The following is a 20,510-nucleotide window of genomic DNA, read 5'->3' as shown; positions in this document are numbered from 1 at the left end:
TGCAGGATTGTGCATGTACTGTTTGGTTTTGTGCAATATGTGAGGAGCTTCTTCAGGGCAAACAGTAATTTAGTGACGGCTGTGTTTCCACAGTGTCACTATGACAGCTTTTGATTCATAATTCACTCGTGCAGCCTGATTTTGACGTAAGAGATGACAGGGTTGAACACTGAGGACATCATTGAACTACCACTATATGCAGCTACCTACTCCCCAACAATTCAGTTACCATTTGTAATTACAAAAATACACTTAATTCTCTTGTTAACATTTGTCTATTATTGTTTTGAATATGTTAAATAGAATTCAGTCCTTATAATGCACATTTATGTTTGACTTCAGGTATTTCTCTATTCTCTCACTATACATGTGTTTGCATCACAGTTTTCTGTACTTGAAATTACCATTAAATGTGTAAAACAAATTGTTTAATGCACACATCGAATGCTGTGACAATATAGTAGGATGAAATCTGATGTTGTACTCAGCAGATCACTGTTCAGGTTCATTTCTGCTCAAAGTTGCTTTTATGATTATGGGAGTTATTCAGTCCATTTATTTATCACAAAAGTCATTCAAATGAAACATGAATTTTTATTTCTTCATCCAGCATAACATCCGGTGCAAACACTGAGCAACATAACCAATGGTAGGTCAGTGGTCTTCACTATACATTTATTAATAGTTTTCTAGTTTCATTTTTATAACAAAGTGTTAAATGGGTGGAAAACATGTTTTACATTAGGTAAGAGTTTTTAAGTCAGTTGCCACATAGAATGACATGGCACGAACTGAAGCAAACTACATGTAAAAATCTGTCAGGGACACAAGGAAAGAAACACAGAGGAAGAAGCACAATGTGGTTCAAGGCTTCTCCCAAACTGGTAAAAGGAAAAGAGAGAAGAGATCATTTACAATGAAATATGACTTTACAACGCAAACTGAGGACCCCGAAGCATGAAACAGTGGTGTACATAAGCTATCACAGAGTGCACATGCAGAAATGTCAGCCAGAGAAACCAGAAATCAAATACTGGTTATTCGTAGTAAACTTTTCAATGAAGATCTCTTCTTAAACCAGGTCAAAGATATTCTGTCCGAAGGAAGTAAAAACAAGTATAAAAAAAATAATTTAATAACAGGGAGAGGAAACTAAACATTCTCAATGAAAAAAAAATCAACCAAAACGGAAGGAAACAAAACTATTTTCCTTCCTAAGTTTTCTAAAAAGACCGTAGTGAGTGTAGAGCCAGTTTTGTTAGGAGAGGGATCATAACAAATGCAATTCCTTGAGTCTATTGTTACCTTAAACAGTCCTTTTATTTGTGTTTTCACAGCTGCTCGTGACAGCTCGAGTTGTGCCAAACATCTAGTGGTTACGTTTCTGTAATGTGCCACTTAAACCTCTTCAGTCTCTAAAGAGCACGTGGCCTCTTGGGATTGATCTGCTTACTGGCCTGCTCCTCCTCCTGGAGTGCAGAACGGAATGACTTCACTTTATCTGTTGAAGAGAGGGGGAAAGAAAAAAAAAACAAATCACAAGTTTACAATCAGACAGATCAATTATCCACCAAAATATGAGAGCATGATGCCGTGTCTGCAACGTGTGTGTGTGTGTTTTAGTCATACCTCGGAGTTCAGTGAGGATTTCTATCTTCTGGTCTAGGATCTGCTCCAGCTGTGTGGCGTATGACTCCACGTCATAGTCCACCTCTTCTGTCATCTCCAGCAGCACTTTTTCATCTTCCAGCCACCGAATAGACTCCTGCTCAGAGAAGAAACACAAAACGTTTAGTACATTTACTTCATATCCTTCTTTGACAGCCTTTAAACTGTCAGGAGTGGGCTTTCATCTATTTTCATGAACACAAAGAAGGACAAGCTGAGCGGAAGTGTTTAAGAGTTGTGTGTTTCCTTCTGACCTGGAAAACAGCTCGGTGGTCCTCTAGGACCTGCTCCTCCATCTCCACTAACTGAGACACTGCCTCGTGGAAGGTGAAGAGTTGGGGAGACACTTCCTCCTCCTATGAAAAACATACAGTGTCAGCAAGTAACACAGCATGAAGACTGAACACACGACAGACATGACTGCAGCAGTCTGGTTACTAGTGGATAATACAGTTCAGATAAATACTGCAGATTCTTTCAAATGTTACTCTCACAAGCAACAAAACTTCTCAGGCCCCCTGAAACCTGCCAAATATATTTGAAGGATTAAATGCTGTTTCTGTAATATACGCTATGAAATGCTCCATACATGACAGTTCTGGGAAATAAAGGGGTTGTTTTGTGTTTTCATGGCATGTTTGCACAGCTTGTCTGACACCACACTGGTGACAGGTGCTTCATTTACTGGGCCAAAAACAGACATTTCTGTGTATCCAGTTGAAACCAGAACTTACCTACACTGTATAAAAAGACATAAAAGCTTTTTTTTTTCCCTCCATGTCTGACATTAAATCAGACTAACCTTTTCCTGTTTTAGGTCAGCTAGGATTACCAAAATTATTTATATTTGCTAAATGTCAGCATTTTTATTAGGTTATGTGTCTTTTTATACAGAGTATGTAAACGTCTGGATTCAACTGTACAGTTTCTTTTTGCACAAAATATCTACAACATGCAATCCATTACAATTGTGATATAATGCTAAATATACGTTATTGTATAGTCATAGTCCTCCCTCCTAGACTTACATTCTGCTCACAGAGCAGTTTGAGGTCGTCTCTCTGAGGTGAGATACTCAGCCACTCCTCGTCCAGCAGATCCAGCTGGTTGACAGCGTGGATGTTGGGTCGCCCCCCCTCCATCACTTGGTTGGGGTCCACTGTTAGCTCCTTCACCCTGCAGACAGAAGAGACACTAAATTGGTCGGGATCGTTTCATTCTTAGCTCAGACCCACTCTGAAAATGGCGGCTCTTTGATCGGGGTATGGAGTTTACAGTTTGCACAGCATGGTAGCATTGTGACAGCAGTGACATCATGCATGGGGTGGGGGGAGGGCGATGGCTGTAATCAATCTGTAGATGGCAGTTATCGTGCTCGCTGGGGTCAGGATGGTCAGAGCTTGTGTTTAACAAGGCGTCACAGAGCTGCTGATGAGGGATTACTGCACTGTACATATCGTGCAGGGACAGTGCTAATTAATTAGGACTAGGACTTTGAGAGGGATTACCTGCTGAGAGCTGGCTCAAACAAAGAGCTCATCCTGGATGTGTTTACCAGACAGCTAAAGTCAAGTCTTGAACCACCGTGTTTTTGTTCTAACTTATCGCTCTCAGCTTTCACAGGTGTCCCCGACATCAACACTGATGGTATCACACAGAACAAATAAAAGACACGCCCACATGGACAGACAGATGTATTGTTCTTCAGGTTTTCTCTACAGCTCAGCCAAATATAAAAGTGAAAGCACAAGTCAAAGCAGGGATGAAGAGCATGAGAAGTGTCACGTCATGCAGATGAAAAAATAGGAAGGAAGAGACAGATGAAGTCTTCCCCGGTGGGTGAAGCTGATGAAGTGAATCGAAGCTGCCGAAGTGAGCTCATGGTTGTGTATTAAAATGTTAACAACGTGAAGGGAGCTCATGCACTGTGGGTGTATTTGTGTGTGTTTGTGTGTGTGTGCGTGCTGTGCTTTGGGGAGTGCTTGACCTGCTGGGAGAGGTAGCAGCAAAGTCATCGTACTCAAAGGTATTGGTGGGCGAGTGATCAGGGCGACTCCCCTGACCGCCCTGGGAGAAGGGGATGTCTGACGGACTAATCCCAAACTCCTTCACTCTACACAGCGGCACCAGCCACACCAGCGCACAGAGGAGCAGAGGGTGGGAGACAAGAAGGGGGGGAAAAAAAAGCAGGAAAAAAAGAGGAGTGAGAAGGTATACAAGAGTCAGAAAGAACTACTGAGAGTAAGCAGAGAAATTTACAATAGCACCATTGGTAGAGCTAATCTACATCTATACAACAGCCACTAGGGATTACAGAGGAATTACAAGAGCTATAATTTCACAACAGGGAATCATTTCCTTAGGTTCCTGTAGCAACAAGGCACTGTCCAAATCAGTCCAGCAACATAATCCTACCTGTTGGCATAGCGTAGTGTGTTGAGCGTGTTCTCACAGGACGTCATACCAGGAGAGATTGTTGCAATCTGTTTGGAGAAAGAGAAAACTATTCAGACTAATATCTATGAAGATGTACGACAATGTGCACACAGGTTATTCAGCAAGACAAAGAACTGACCATGCATGTGCGTGAATTTTCCCCGATGAAGGAGTCTCTCAGGACCTGGGTGAGCTTGCTGGCTCTGAATGGAGTGTGGGGCTTGTTACGACCAAGAGCTCTGATACACTCCTGAAATAAGAAGAAAGAGAAAGACAAGTGATACAATTAATAAAAACTAAAATGTGTATTTATTGTGTATTTTGATTTTCCACGAACGAACAAACATGTGGCAGAAAACTCTGGGAGCTGCTGCCATCTCTTTTGCTTTACTTGGCTGCCCACAGACCTTCAGGGCCAACAGGCTTTTGTTGATCTCAGCTCCTTCCAGACGAGTCTGGCGGTCGGCACTCGACGTGTCAGCGCCCCTCTCGTTTCCCGCGAGGTCGATGAGGGAGAACTTCCCATGCATCTTGCCCTTCCGCCGAAGAATGATCTGGAACACGGCATGGCTGCGGGATGAGTGAGCGTTGGCCGACGTCTGTCCTGAAGTTCTAGGAGTGAGAGGAAGAAGATGTAAAAATGAACAACAGGCAAACAAGGGTGAATCAAGAAAAATGACATTTGTACCTGTGAGTGACTAAATTATTTCATGAAGGACAAAAATAAGTTGCAATATGTTTATAAAAAAACATGTACTACAAATACAAAATTAAACTTCCTGTTGTCTTACCTGCAGCTGTTGCCCACTTCAATGAGTTTCAGAACGTCTTCTGTGCATTTGACCTCCTTCTCCTGAAGCCCAACAACCTGCACTTGCTGCTTCCCATCCTCCAGCACCCTCAGCTTAGCTTTACGATTCAGCAGGTCAAACACCTGTCAGTACATACACAGTACAGTCAGCAGCGGTTAATGTTAATCACATATGATCATGTCAATCATATGAAATTATTACATATCACTTGCCTTTCCACTGTAGATTTCAAAGAAGGTTGCATACACTTGTAGATCTAACTTCTTGTAGTTGGGTTTCTTCAACATGAGAAATACATCCCGAGCTGCACAAAAACAGAAAAGAGGTTCACAACTTCAACCATATTAAAGCAAAATCTTATACCCACACAAATCGAATCTGAACTCCTTTAGGCAACAGGATGCATTCACTTAGGTCAGAAATTACAGCAAATTTGCTTACCAGCTAATGCATAAATTCCTTTAGAGCAGTCTTGGTTTTTTCCAGAGAAATCTCCACCCATAGTCTAAAATACAACACAGGTGAAGACGCATTTTAGTTGCATTCAGCAGTGTTGAAATGAGGCAAAAACTCACAATGAATGCAATCAGGTTTCAGCTTTTGCAAGAGGTGGTTTTTAATTTAAGAAGTCATTGCATGTAACTCACATGTGTTTTTCCACTGCCTGTCTGTCCGTACGCAAAGCAGGTGGCCATGCCCCGCTCAAAAATAGTCTCCACTAGAGGTCTGGCAGTGAACCTGCAGGAAAAGACAGAACACACATTCATTCACTATCTGCAAAAGCAAGACATAATTACAGTTATGCACAGAAAGAAAAACATGTTAGTCACCAATTCAGTTGTGTAAAACAAAGCACTACGTTATCACATTGTTTAGTCAGTCAGGTGTGATCTTCTCAGTGCTCATCATTATTACTGGTATTACGACACATGCAATAATATACGGCTGACTAATAGTGGTATTGTTGTTAACATAATAGCAACCAACTTGACAGTGCTCAAATACACTTTAGGATAAACAAGTGTCAAGTGCTTGATCGTGTACAGTAGCCCCAGTGTTAGGTTTCTCTCTAGAATGCTGTTATATTGTGACCATACTATGCAAAGTGCACTAAGAGGACCTACGCGATGATCTGCTGCTATATGAATGAAACTGAATAAAGCAGAAATGAAACTAGAACTGAGAAGCAAGCACGTACATCATATTGACCTAACGGCTCAGTTTGTTGTTAAACTAGCTGTCACAAACCTGTAAACCATCTCGTTGGTAGTGCTGTCATCGAAGGCATAGTCGAAGCGGAAGGTCTGGTTCTCCAGGTAGCGGGTCAGATCCACTTTCTGTTTAGGTTCATGAACCATCACCACATCCTTACTGGGAATGGTGATCACATCCAAGTCCTTCATGGTCAACTCTGGAACACAGACAAGACTTTGAATTGCATTTATACTTAAGGTGTAAATTAGAATTGAACACATAATAATCAGTCATAAGACCAGCGTTGATAAAAAAAGATCTTACCTTTTTTGTTAAGTGGACGTTTCCTCACACAAACACATATTCTGTGCTCTTCAATCTGGACAGTTCAACAAGAAAGACATTTTATTATATTGCTGCTGCGGGCCAGCACCCAACAATCAGGTAAAGTGGAGAAGAAGAGGAAGAACTTTGAGCCTCTACTCACCAGGTCTGCTGTGGTCAGAGGTCGGTAGTCTAGACTGGCTCGGAAATCTCGGATCATGTACATGATCTCATAGTTAGGGATGGTGGTATCCACCTCCTGAAGAAGTACAAGGAAAGACAAGCACAAGTATGTTTTAAGTAAGTACAATAAAAGTAGTTTATCAATATTCAATGATTATATCTTGTTAACTACAAAATGAAATAGCATATATTGACGTACCTGAGCTCTCTTCTCCCTGAGCTCCTGTTGCTGAAGCCGGCGTCTTTCTCTTTTCTCCTGCAGTTTCTCCACCTCCTTCACACAGTTGGACTTCCTCCTTGCTGCCATTACAAGAAGAGAAACAGTGACTCGTCTGTGTCTTACACCATATACCAAGAGCCTTTCTTTGCAAAAAGGTCTCTTCTTCTCTCATCTCTTTTCCAATCTGTTTCTCCAACTTCCTCTGTCTCTTCAGCTTTTCTCTCTCTTGGTCTTCCTTTAAACAGATGGGAAACCTTGGGCTATTTCCAACAAAGCAGAACAGTAATAATGCGACCACAGACCAGGATGCAGTGTCTGGCACACAGTGTCTCCAGCATAACACTAGCTGCTTTCACTGCATAACCAACAAAAGGCCTTTACAGTGTGTTCAAAACCTGCTCTTCCTATTTATCCCTTCTATCCATTTTCTCAAACACAACTGGACCAGGGGCCGCGGAGACTCATTTCAATGTAGGATTATATGTGTCTTTATTTCTGCAATTACTCCAGTCCGATTGAAAATTAGAGGAAGTTTCCATGATTATCTTAATAAACCAGCAATCAACCAGAATGTTATTTCGAAGCTACCAGCACAGCACACCCACAGATTAGTGTAGTGTAGATTAGTACCCACAATAAGAGCACACAAGTTAGCAAATGTAAGTAAAAGCCACTTCTGATTTCCTTGCATCAAACCCAGTGTTATCTGATTTGCCCTGGCTCGCTGCTGCAGGCCCAGCTTCCCACTGCAAAGCCCTGTAATACAGTCCTGGCCTCCTGTTGGCTCCACTCCCTGAGAACCCAGACTATCAGAGCAGAGGGATTAATAATCTGCTCTAATCTGGGAGGAGAAGACGAGCTGCGTCAGCACCAGGGGAAGGAGGTATAAGAGAAATGCACCACTGTCACGACTTGGGGGGGTTATTCAGGCTCATTGGCAGTCGATGGGGGAGCTGAGGGGTCAGGAGGGGGAACAAGGCATTTCTGTCCTTCTCCTCTTGGCTCATTAAATGACAGTGAGCACTTTGAAGGAATAGAGAGTCATGAAAAAGGTAATTGTTGCCGTCTGAGCCCAGAGGAGTAGCACATAGCATCGCAGGCTTTTCCATGCGTGTACTTGTGTGTGACTCAGCAGAAATCAGAAAGGGAAAAGGCAGTGCAGCCTAACAGCAGCACAAACGCTTTTTCTTTTTTTTTTTTTTTAACTCCCTCTCTAATACCCAGAAAGCCTGTCTGCTGGATGGATTGTGTTTGTGCTGCTTCATTTCCACACCACAGTTCTGAATAGTATCTGGCAGACATTTGACTGTTCAATCTTCTTGTCAGACTAGAGGACTCTCAGATTCTATTGGGAACTCTATTAGAATCACCATAAAGCACTGAGGACAGGAGTAACATGCAGATGATACATACAAAGCTGTCCAAACTCCTTTCTGGGTATCGGCTGATGTGAGGATTCTGTGATAAACATGTGATCGACAAAAACATGACATATTAAACAATCCTGATTGATTTGTTTCTACAGTTAACTGATTAAAATACCTTTAATGTTAAAAGAAAGAGAAGCCATTCTCAACTAATCACTGGACAATATTTTTGTAAAAAGAAAATAAATCTTATAAGGATATTACATTTGCATAGGGGTTTGGGCTAGAGACTTTCAACCAAATCCTAATAACTGATGGTCTGAAAATAGAATTTTCCTAACAAAGATCACAAGATCCTAGCTAGGCTAAATTAGAAAAACATGATTGTTTCGATCATGTTACCATTCTGTAGTTGCTGCTGTGTCTGGGCTTGAGTGGGCTGTGCAGGCTGCTGGGCTGGAGGAGGCGGAGCAGGTTCTGGCTGTTGAGGTTGTGGAGGTCTGGCCCGGGTGGGAATTGCTGAAAACACAAAAACCCAATCTCTTTATCTAGAAGTCACTGCCAAGTGATACTGATATATTTATCCAAAATTAGCAACTCAAGATCAAGAATTGTCTGTCTTTGTATTCACATCACTGTAATCCTTCTCCTCTGTTTTCCTTATACATCTTAGGTCACCTAATAATTTAAGCTTGTGACATAACAGGTTTAAAACGTGTGGAATATTATGAAAGAGTACTTCTAGTAAGCCAGAATAATCCCATAATATTGGTCAATGATGTGTCTTGTATGCCATGACTATTGCTTTTCTTCATCCACCATAAATATCACAACAGTTAATATTTTGACACCAAATTGAGAGAAAGCAAATATTTTTAGCAATTCAACAGACACACACCTCTATTATCCCTGGACGGAGTGTCATTCTTAACAGGTGCTATCGTCCGTCGGTTCTGCAAGAAAAAGCTACGGTTAGATATTGAGTTGTGTGATTCTTACTTGTGCTTTTACATTTCATGGGTGCCCCCAAGAAAGGAAACATGTGTCAGTTCCACTCAGTTCACAACTTTGCTTCTCATGACTGCTCAGCATATACAGAAATAGACAAAGCCCAAGAGTCAGATTAGCGCTGATTAAAGAGTCCACTTCTTTTAGTACTAATGCCTGAGATCACAGTCCCAGCACACATACTTTTAAGTGAGTTCAAAAAGAAATGTAAGTAGAGTTTGACCTAAGGTTATGGATCTGCAATAAAATTAGATATCATACAAATTATCACAATTATTATATTCTTACAATATAAAACTAGTTTCAAACTGGAGTGTCAGGTAGAGGCATTCAATAACTTTGCAACACTATTCTACAGCCGAGCTTTAGTTCAAAATAATAAATTTTCAGCAACATGTTAAATGATCTCAGCAATTTCCTCTGCTAGGAAACCCACAGGTCATCACAACTACTATATTTACCAATACAATCACAGCACTAATCTATTGTGCACTGCAGACAGTGTTAGCACAAGGACCAATTAGCTGGTTACCTAGAGGGATCCTGCATCTAAATTAAGGTCCAGCCAACTGAGCTGCACAGTAACTACCTGAGCAAGACTTTATATTCATTCTGGCTATAATGTGAACAAGGGATGGTAAAGAGAGGGAGGAAACACAAAGTGTCTCAGATTTCATACAGTTGCTGATAAAGTAGCACAGAAGCACTCACCTTTGCAATTTTACTGCCCTTCACACATACGGGCGTGGGAGGGGGTGGAGTCTCCGGACTCGGGGCGATCTCCTCATCTGGTGCCACATCTGGATTAAGTGCAAATATACTCTCCAAGTCAATCTGTCCAGAAACAAAGGAGTGTTAAGACAGCGTATTACTTGTATGCTAATTAACCAATGTTTGGTATTAGACAGTGGAACAATGCAGTGTATTTATAACACTATTTATTTGTCCATCCATCCATTATCTATACACCGCTTAATCCTCACAAGGGTCGAGGGGGGGCTGGAGTCTATCCCAGCTGACTTAGGGTGAAGGCAGGGGACACCCTGGACAGGTCACCAGTCTATCACGGGGCTACACTTAGAGACAGACAACCGAGCACACTCACATTCACACCTACGGACAATTTAGAATCACCGATTAACCTCAACATGGTTTTGGACTGTGGGAGGAAGCCGGAGAACCCGGAGAGAGCCCACGCTGCACGGAGAGAACATGTAAACTCTACGCAGAAAGATCCTTGCTTATAATAATAGTCTCAGTAGCCAAGACCTTCAGGCTAAATCCTGAAAAAATAAATCAAAATATGTTTAACTATTCTTTCTAGTGACTGCCTGCCATTTCTAAAGTTCATAGAACAGCTCAGCATCAGTTTGTAAATTTGACAAAGGCTCCCTGATCAAACTAGCTGAGAGACAGACTTTAATAAAAGTGGGGACTTGAGATTTGATGGATATGAGATAGACTTGAATCTGACTTCAGCAGTAGCTCATGAGTGTGCATGTTAGTCAGTAAGCAAAAAAAAAAAACAAAACAAAAACTATATTTAGCCAGGCACGAGACAGGCTCTTCCCTGGAACATACACATCATATGAATAGACGATTATTTTGCAGAAGTCAGACACTTCTTTAAACACATACTTAAAGCAACTACAAATGTTTACCAGCTACAAGAGTTAAAAGTAAAACATTACAGTGCGGTTATGTGATTTTTGCATCCATAATTTACGAGGCTAAAAGTTGTCTTGTAAATTTAATAAATAGTATGTGTCAGAAATATTTCAATCTCACCATCAGTCACTGATAGTTGGCCAGCAACAAAGTAACATCACTGACACGGATTACTGTGGTAACAATATACCGCTTCTTTCTCCTGCTAACCACATATATGAAATTAGAGGAAAAAAGAAAGAAACAGAGTAGTCAAACAGATTTTTACTGATCATAGAATGCTCAGATCTAATTAGATGCCAATTTCACAATCCAAATTACTAGAATACCTTACAGTGAATTGCTGACTTTACAACTTAGGCGTAGGATGATATATTAGTGACCTTTCTATATACTGTGTAACAGATACATGCAAAAACAATTACACTACATTGCTGGATACTGAATTACACATAGACTGAGCGATATGGCCGGATGTTTTATCAAGCTATTCTTCCATATTGATTGACACCAACAAATATCTCATTTTACATTCAACCACTCATGTAGCAGAGAAAGCATTCAACATGATTGTTAGACCTCACAGATACACACACATGTGCGTGTGGAGATTCACTGGGTATTTTTGAAGTTAGGTTCGACTCCTGAATAAATCAAATAAAGGTCTGTTATGGTTCAGTAGTTTATTTCTGAATCAAAAATTTGACCATCTCTGCAACTGACATTTATTTATTTAGAGCTGCACATTTATCTAACTTTAGAAATCCAGCCCATTTGTTTCTCACTGATGTGACTTCACTTTGCTACAGTTTCTACACCTTGAGTGGGTGTTTAAATCTTCTTGAATTCACAAATTTGTACTTTCTAAAAACAACAACGTGTGTTTTCTCCTTTTTTTGGCCCCACATGTGTCAGCTGTATAACTGCTATAGCCTAATTGGATGACTCTGCTGATGAGGGCTGACCCAAATGAAGAACAGATACATTCATTATAAATTTATATATTAACAATATAAATGTATCATAGGGCTGCAAGGTGGCTCGGTGGTTAGCACCGTTGCCTCGCACCAAGAGGGTTGCTGGTTTGCGTTCCGGTGAGTACACCCGGGATCTTTCTGAATGGAATTTGCATGTTCTCCCCCCTGCAGCGTGGGTTCTCCCCGGGTTCTCTGGCTTCCTCTGACTCAGTCCAAAAATACGTTGAGGTTAACTGGTGATTCTAAATTGTCCGGAGGTGTGAATGTGAGTGTGCTTGGTTGTCTGTCTCTAAGTGTAGCCCTGTGATAGTCAGCTGGGATAGGCTCCAGCTCCAGCTCCAGCTCCCAGATAATGGATGGATGGATGTATCATATTTATTTAGGTTATACGTTTTGTATTTATTATCTAGATTATTTTATTTCCCAGTCCTTAGACATACTATTAAAATTGCAGTGTGGAGACACACCATCAGAATTACAGACTGTGTAAGCTCATGCACATCAGTGTACAGAAGGTGGTATCTGGTGGGACTGTAAGACATGCAGACTACTTGCGTAATCACAGCAGTTCCCAAATGCCTTTGGATGCATTATTCATTGCTGTGGAAAATAAAAGCACATGCTGCTGCTGCTGCTGTTGGTGCTTTGAGGAGTAATAAATGGTAGTAAATGGTGCTTTACCTCCTTCCCTTTTGTGTCTCCGTTTTCTATCCACTCCACTGTGACGCTCTCGTTGTCCTCATTCAGTGAGGTCACCATTGCCTGATGTATACGTCCTGTAAAAGCATCATAGACAAAATCAAATGTCAGGTTGGCAGAATAACGCTGAGGACTGAAGGCAGTGTTTAGTGGGACCCAAACTCTTTTTAGATCCCTAGTTTGGTAACAATGGCGATGGCGGTATCTCTATTTTTATTGTATATAAATATAGTAATAACAGTCTTGCATGCGCTATTCATGACTTCATAATTTAGCAATGATAAAAGGATATTATCTTTAACACAGAGAGAGACACACAGGTACACATAAAATCGATTTGACACACACAACACTCTGCCTGGCACATTAGCGAGGTAACGTATTTAGTGGGGTGAATTACAAAAGGCCTAATTACCACCTGCTACCCTGATCAGATCTCTAAGTAGTCCTGTTAAAATAGAACTGTTGTATTTGAAGATGCAGTGAGGTGGAAAAAAGAGGGTTCAGTGTCTTTGTTTACACAGTAAGAACTATTAGTTTTATCATGACAACCTTATGCATACATATTTCAATTTTCAATTATAAGTCTATGTAGCATTATCCTCTTACTTTTTAGACTACCTGTGCCGCTTATCCACAGTTTGTTTGTGGACAACAAAATTCTTCCAATTAGTTTGGCCGTTAGTCAGAATTATCATGACTAACTTTAAGTTGAATCACCGTATGATTATATGGTCCTACACAGTCATTTTTTTTCAAGCTATAACTAAAAACTGAAAACTGTGTTGTCATCATTATTAACCACATAATCCAGTCGTAGCTATCACAGTTAAAAAGACCATAACAGTTTGGTACACAATGATGTCAAATGATACATTACTAAACCACATCCTGCTTGCGCTCAATAATGACCAGCAGAAAGTTATTTTTGTTTCGTTAATTTGTATTTTAATAATTGGCCACACAGTGTCATGTGAGAGGCAATACACTGAAGCTAATGTTAAGTTCTGACCATGAGATTTGATAATGACCCGTTAGAGTGAATCCCAGATAATAGAGACGAGTGCAGCTGCTGCGAGCCTGTGTGCCTCTCTCCGCCCCTCTGCCTGCAGTGTAATAATAACAGCTGTAAAAAAGCCTGCTCAGCCCTCCCATCTTTGCCTGTGTGGATTTGAGTGCTTGCTGTAAATTCCCATCACAATCCAGGGAAACACCGTGTTCCAGTATCCATTATTCAGAGACACACACGGAGCTAGCAGGCAAAGATGCTTTCAGTGTTCTCAACTGCTGAGCATTAGATTGATTTAACATACAATGGTTTTACAATGTCAAAGGCAGGAAAAGCAGATCTATTATGGTTCAACCGGGAGAGACAGGAAAAACATTTTGTGCACTCAGAAGATCAGGCGCCTTCAGAAGGTAGACATATGTTTAAAAAGGAATACGTTTTTATTACTTAGTCAATCAACTGAAGTTGGAATAGATTTAATTCATTAAAACTGAAGTGCATTAACACAGTAGTATCTGACGCTTTCCTTTGGTTGTACAACTATGATTAGACTAAGTAGTTATATGTATAACATATGTGTTTTCTTGAATGTGTAAATTGTACATTTTACTCCAAACTGCCACATAACACAATTAACACAGCTGTACATACTGTAAAGAAAAAACAATCTGATAACTACGACGATGATGATGATGATGATGTGAACCTCACCACCTGTCTCTACCCTCCCTCCATCATTCTATTAAAAAATGACAGTGGTCCTCATAATTGTGTTTGTAGTTAAGGCTGTGCTCAGCTCCAGAGCTCAAATCAACAGGGATAAAACTGGTGTAATTGAAAATAAGGTAAAGCAAATAACTATGCCACACTTCGATGCCAATAAGCTCTTTACTAACCAGAATGAAACACTGTGGCAATTTAAACAGACCTAACTTAGTTTAAAAAGATTTTGAAAAAGTTAAATTCACCTCATTGCTATTCACAACCATTAGAACTAACAGACAGGGGGGCATATTAAAGGTGTTGGTACATGACAATGCACCAAAATAGCATCAATGCACTTTGGCATTAATTCTCCAAGTCTCTACCAATCTACTGACAAGACAAACAACATTTATCCCCTCAGGATATCTCATCATTTAGCGTTAGTGATGAACAGTACCAGTCCCAAGTCTTCAATAGGTGTTCAATCTAGTGGCTGTTAACTCTTATTCATATGATGTACAACATTTCCATAATTACACCATTCAGTCATTCATTAAGCCTTGTATGAAAATATCTGTTTCTTCTCTGTTCATTCTGGTTTTTGTCTTTGTCATCCGCCTCACTGAGCATGCAACACTTTGTGTGCTTCATAACTTTTATGTCAACATCTGCAAGGTCTTTACTGTGGCAAGTCAGCTAAAAATGAACACGAGTGTAAGCAACACAATGCTGAAAAGTAACAAGACACCAGCAGACTCTTAATGCTCGGTGTCACACCTGTGCTTAAAGAGTGGTGAAAGCACAACATTCTGCAAAAGTGACTGAAGCACACAAGAGGATTACTGGAGACAAAAGAATGTCAAGCAGGGTAAAATCCAAATCACTTCCTGCTAATAGCCATTTACAACCCATATAAAAAAAATAAAGAAAAGTCAAAAAAAAAATCAATGTGGCTGGCTGCTTAGCTAATGTCAGCAGTTCAGTGTGAGACCACAGTCTTCCTGTGGGTAAATTGTGATATGACTTGTTCGTCTACATACTGCATAAGTAACAACAGCAGAGCAGAAAAACACTTCCTTCAAACCACATGTGATAAAGACATTAGACATATTAGACATTAGACATATGACAATAAAGTTTAGGCATGTACCAATCTGGACTTTTGGAGCTAATAACAGTAACCAATCATTATTTTCATCTCCTTCATAACAGCTGACAACTGTTATGAAATACACCATAAGGCAGTCTAAAAAAACGTATGATCTAGTTGATTGCAGGAAGAGTGGCCAAAGACATGTCATGTCTGCAAATTTACGTTCTGCTCTTTGAGAAATTGGTGGTAGTGTTTCTTTTGAATTTGCTGCAAGAATAAGAAGCATCATCATTGTCAATTTGAGTCAAATAGATTCTCTCAACTGTGTCCTGTCTGCTCTGGAGACACACTGACACCCAGTTCACAGAGACAGTGATCCATGCTGAACCTGCTTTAGGGTCTATCTGTTTGGGTCAACCAGTGCTGTCCAAATCACCTCTCAAACAGGGTTGAACTCAGCTTAGACTCTGAAGTTATTTATGACAGAATCACACAGACCAAAAATGTGAATTTCTCCACTGTGAGATAAATAAAGGCATATCTTATCTTATCTTACCATTACAACAGCAAACACAATAAATATTATATCTGTTTTTTCTGACTTTGCTGACTCAGTGAGATGTTTGTTGTACCCACCAGCACACAGTGACATCTTTATTGTATGTTGACACCACTTCATCTCTGTTGTTAACACAAAGCAGTGTGTCTTGACATAATGACCCTCACAAAAAGTGCGAAGGCCCAGACAGGCCAACACTGAAAAAATACTGTTGTTGATCACCCAATTAATTTAGAATTCAACATTAAAAGCAATTTCTCATGAAAAGCCTTCTAAGCAAGGTTGCTAATGGTAGAAATTAACAGTTACCAATGACATCAACTATAGAAACAGAGAATGAAGGCCACAGCATAACACTATACACAACCATGGACTTTGGGGGCCTGTCTAATCCATTATAGCGAAAGGCCTAGAGACCTGAGCACACACAAGCTGGCTTCACACCATCACCAAAACCACATTTCTCACAGTAAGAAAAACTTAGCCCCGTTACATTCAGAGAAAGAAGAAGTAGATCATTTATTTAAATGATTGATTTAACTATTCCACTGAACTCACATTATAAAGAAGAAAATAAAGATAGAGAGAAATATAGAATATAGAAATACTTTGAAATGCGAGGGAGGTATTTGTTGTTTGTAATTGAAAAGTGACTCAAATCATTCAGGAGTTATCAACATAGCTTTCAGTCAGCTGATTAATAATTTCATCATGACTCATTTCATACAGAGTCTTCTGACAGGTTTCAAGGGCACACCATATGGTCTCTGGCAGACACTATAGCAAAGGTCCAGAGGCACTATTGTGTAGATGTATGCTCTGACCTTGCTGATGAAGGGAAATTTTATTTTTTTCTCCAGAGATCAGTAATTTATACAGGCTGCCTATCTCATATACTGTACACACATTGTCTTCCGATAGCAGCATGAGCTAAGTCACACACTGACTTGTCTTCCAGCAGCTGATATGCTGATTTTCCGTTACTAAATGCATCCTCCACGGTGTCCCACTTTTATACTAAAACCCAGCTGAATGGGTATGCCGACACCTCCCAGTCGGTGAAGGGGCTTAAAAAGGGGTGCTCCAATCTGTGTAAGCCTTGGAACAAACAAAGCCTTCAAAGGATCAGTTTCACCACAAAACCAAAGGCACCCATTGATGAAATTGTGTCAACATGTCACAGATTGAGAGAAATGCTGCATGTGTTGATAAAAACTAGGCCAATAGGTAGCCTATGCCTCTATTCTTTTCTGCCTTATAAAGACACTATTACACTACACAACAATATTTAATTTGCAATCAAATGCCTGATAACAACAGAAAACGCACTTTCAGGATCAAACAAGAAATACACTATTCAATTTAAAAAGCGCATACACAAGCCACTGTGTTAAGGCTGTTAAACTAAACAGCGACTGCAGGCCATCTAATAAATAGTCCAATGCTATTTTCTATTAGATCTTGTCCTCGACTGAAATGACTATGAAATGGAAAAGAAAAAAAGAAAAGAAAAAAAAAAGCAGGAGGAGCAAGCGAGAGTCCTGGCAGAATCGAGGGAGCTGACTGCAACAGATGGGGTGGTGGCTAATAGCCTGAATCTGGCTTGAATCTGAACCGGCCCTGCCACCAACCCCCAGAGAGAGGGCAATCCCTGCTCTGGACACAACACCAACGAGCAAAAAACTGACAGACAGACAGACAGAACGGCTTCCCTCTGTGGGCCTGCTGTGCCTTTTATTCATCTAACCCCTGATCTCCAGACGCTGATGAAAGTGTAATCAAATTTTTCAGACATGATGGACTTACAGACATAATCAGTAACAACCAGTACAATGGTTAGAACACACCCTCGGCAATAGCTTTGCTGAAAAGATTATTTGTCGTTTGAGGGGTTATTGCAAAACAGGATCACTGGGTGTAGCCTAGTCCTGGAGAGGCCAACAGGAATGACACAAACTTTTCAGTCATCTTTGGCTTCTCGGCCCTGAAGCGAAGCTGAACAACCACACAGGGCAGGAAGAATAAAGCTGACATTCACATAGAGAAGAGTCATACAACAAGCAGCCTCTCCCTTTCTCTGTCTACTCGTCTGTTAACCTTCAAAAGCAAACTGAAGCAACTGTATTGTAATCCCATTTTGTTCCTGGACTACTCCAGCTACATTTTGCAGTACTTCTATAACAAGCAGCTGGCATAAGTGTTCATACTCCATAGCCTTTGCTAGCTTTATCTTGGCATACAGTGCTGTTAGAATCCATTGACATACAGGGTGATCTTATCCAATAAAGCTTCTTAAAAAAAACACTGTCATAATTCATAATCTACATCTGTAAAGCCGGCGTAGTTACAAATGTTCGTATGTTGTTATCAATGGGAAGTTTACGTTTTCTAAAACATCCTAATACTTGCTTTTTTACTATTTAGGGTTTCCATGGCAACAAATGTCACTTTGGTTGGCTTAATAAGCATTTAACAACCTATAAATGAAATAAACGGGGCACAAACTACAAACCAAAGAGCAAACTACTCGTTAACTAAATGGGTGGTGGTGAGGTTCCACTCCGGTGTTACTGCTGGAATAAAGCCGGGCATCAGTAGCTAGCGTTAGCCGTTTAGCTAGTCACAAGCTAACGCGAATAACTGACGTTAGCTAGCTTGGTTAGCAATTTAGCTAGTCTGGCTAATCTTAATTTTTTTATTCCTTGCTCTAATACATCATTTGGGCAATTCAGTGTCACTAACGCTAATGTGTTAATGTGCGTCGTTAATTTTCTATTTAATGCATTCGGTGCTATCTATCAATATGAATTAAGAGCTAATGGAAAATATGTCTTGAATTCGCCCAGAAGCTTGCTAACAAAAGGTGAGGGCCCATTCAAAGGCTTAGGCCATGTTGAAACTCTCCGCCCTGACAGCTAACATTAACGTCTCGGTGCAGCTAACGCTAACGTGAACGTTACTGTCTGCAGCCGGGAACGGTTGCTACATTCAACAGCACCGCAGCAACAAAGCTCCCCAAACAACTTAGACTGGGCGACGGGGAAAGAGCAGACAGGGTGAAACTTACCATCACTGCGCTTTATCTCCACATAAGTACCAACGACAATCTTCCCAAAACCAGACGCCATTCTACATCACTTAAAAATTAACAAATAAAGGACTAAAGACTTATTATAAGCCGGATAAATGTAGCCTCTTTGGCGGTCTTTGGTTTGGGAGGAAGATGCAGCCGACAGAGGGAGCATTCGCTACCGAATGGCCTTCTTCTTCTTCTTCTTCTTAGTTGAGGCTTACTGGTGGTTTGCAAACAGCGAATTGGGGCGTTACCGCCACCCAGTGGTTGCAGTGTTGACATTATTTGTCAAAAAAAAAACTCATATCCTCGATCAAATTACTTTGTCCAAGCTATCGAAATATGATTTGATAACATTCGCTTCTTGAGTTGTTTCGTAGAATGTCTATTAAATCAAGTTGTACTCATTTCTCTGTGAGGTTTTGGATCAGCTGCCTCCTTTGGGCCTCATATGTCAGTGCATCATAACATGGGAAAACATGCAAAACTAAAGAAAGGGTAAAAAATGTGCCCCCAGCACATAACAAGTAGTCACATGCAGCTGTACTATCTTTCTATATTTTAAATAGTTATGGTTATGGTTAGGGTTAATAGCTGTTTAATCCAGAGTTTCCCAATATAAATCTCAATATTATTATCGTGTTGCTTCCTGCACATCTCATTCCTCCCACTTTCCTTTGAACTCTGAAATACCATCGCCTGGTTGCCTTTTTTCCCACTTCTACGTCTATATGAATGATATTTGTGGCTTCTGTTGCAGTCTTATCTGCAATTTAATTTCTTTTATTTCCAATATGTGCAGGGACCCATAAAAGTTACTGTAACACATCTCTATACGTCCAGCAAGTTCATTTTGTCTACTCTGAATTAGTACTTTGTATTGTCTTTTCAGACGATAGAATTTAGGAGATGGTTCTTTACCTTACATGTTTCGACTGGAACTTCATTCTTCCTCATCTCTGGCCGACGAACTCAACAACTTTTATGCACGCTTTGAGACTCCCAGCTGAGAGGTGAGCTTCCCGCCCGGCAGAGAGGAGGAGACGTGCACCGTGATGTGCGTGATGTGAGGTGGATGTTTCAACACGTGAATACCAGCAAAGCTGCAGGACCTGATGATAGAACAGGCCATGTCCTGAAAACCTGTGCCAATCAGCTTGATGTTCATGGAAATATTCAAATTTTCGCTCATGGTACATCATCCCCAGGTGCTTTAAACAGTCTGTCATTGTTCCTGTGCCCAAGAAAGCCAAGCCCAGCTGTCTTAATGACTACTGCCCCACCTTACCTCTGTGGTGATTAAATATTTTGAAAGACTAGTCAGAAATTCTATCACTTCCTCCATACCTGCCTTCCTCGATGCTCTACAGTTCACATACCGGCCAAACAGATCCACAGACGACGCCATCAATCACCTGCTACACACAGCCCTGGCCCACCTGGACACAAGGAAGGGGAATTATGTGCGAATGCTGTTCATGGACTTCAGTTCAGTGTTCAACACCATAATCCCCT

At 40.6% G+C, this 20,510-nt stretch overlaps 1 protein-coding gene across 4 annotated transcripts; it reads right to left on the bottom strand.

Annotated features, from left to right (window-relative positions):
- Window positions 1-574: 574 nt before the first annotated feature.
- On the bottom strand, window positions 575-19,172 carry LOC103357074 (kinesin-like protein KIF2A). Of its 4 annotated transcripts, XM_008281464.1 has the most exons (22): window positions 18,990-19,172; window positions 12,539-12,633; window positions 9,924-10,046; window positions 9,103-9,157; window positions 8,607-8,723; window positions 8,251-8,295; window positions 6,817-6,917; window positions 6,598-6,693; window positions 6,435-6,489; window positions 6,165-6,327; window positions 5,564-5,654; window positions 5,358-5,421; window positions 5,129-5,220; window positions 4,896-5,038; window positions 4,512-4,716; window positions 4,244-4,354; window positions 4,084-4,151; window positions 3,656-3,781; window positions 2,697-2,844; window positions 1,923-2,024; window positions 1,630-1,765; window positions 575-1,501 (listed from the first exon to the last, which is right to left on the bottom strand). In XM_008281464.1, the coding sequence occupies exons 1-22, from the start codon at window positions 19,048-19,050 to the stop codon at window positions 1,416-1,418; spliced, it is 2,283 nt and encodes a 760-aa protein (XP_008279686.1). In that variant the 5' UTR covers window positions 19,051-19,172; the 3' UTR covers window positions 575-1,415. The 4 variants fall into 4 exon arrangements, with proteins under 4 accessions (XP_008279686.1, XP_008279688.1, XP_008279687.1 ...); XM_008281466.1 differs by lacking the exon at window positions 3,656-3,781; XM_008281465.1 differs by lacking the exon at window positions 8,251-8,295.
- Window positions 19,173-20,510: the final 1,338 nt, after the last annotated feature.

The sequence above is a fragment of the Stegastes partitus genome, unplaced genomic scaffold (assembly GCF_000690725.1).
Source record: "Stegastes partitus isolate 25-593 unplaced genomic scaffold, Stegastes_partitus-1.0.2 Scaffold234, whole genome shotgun sequence".
NCBI classification, from domain to species: Eukaryota; Metazoa; Chordata; class Actinopteri; family Pomacentridae; genus Stegastes; species Stegastes partitus.
This window is presented reverse-complemented; position numbering and strand designations above follow the sequence as displayed.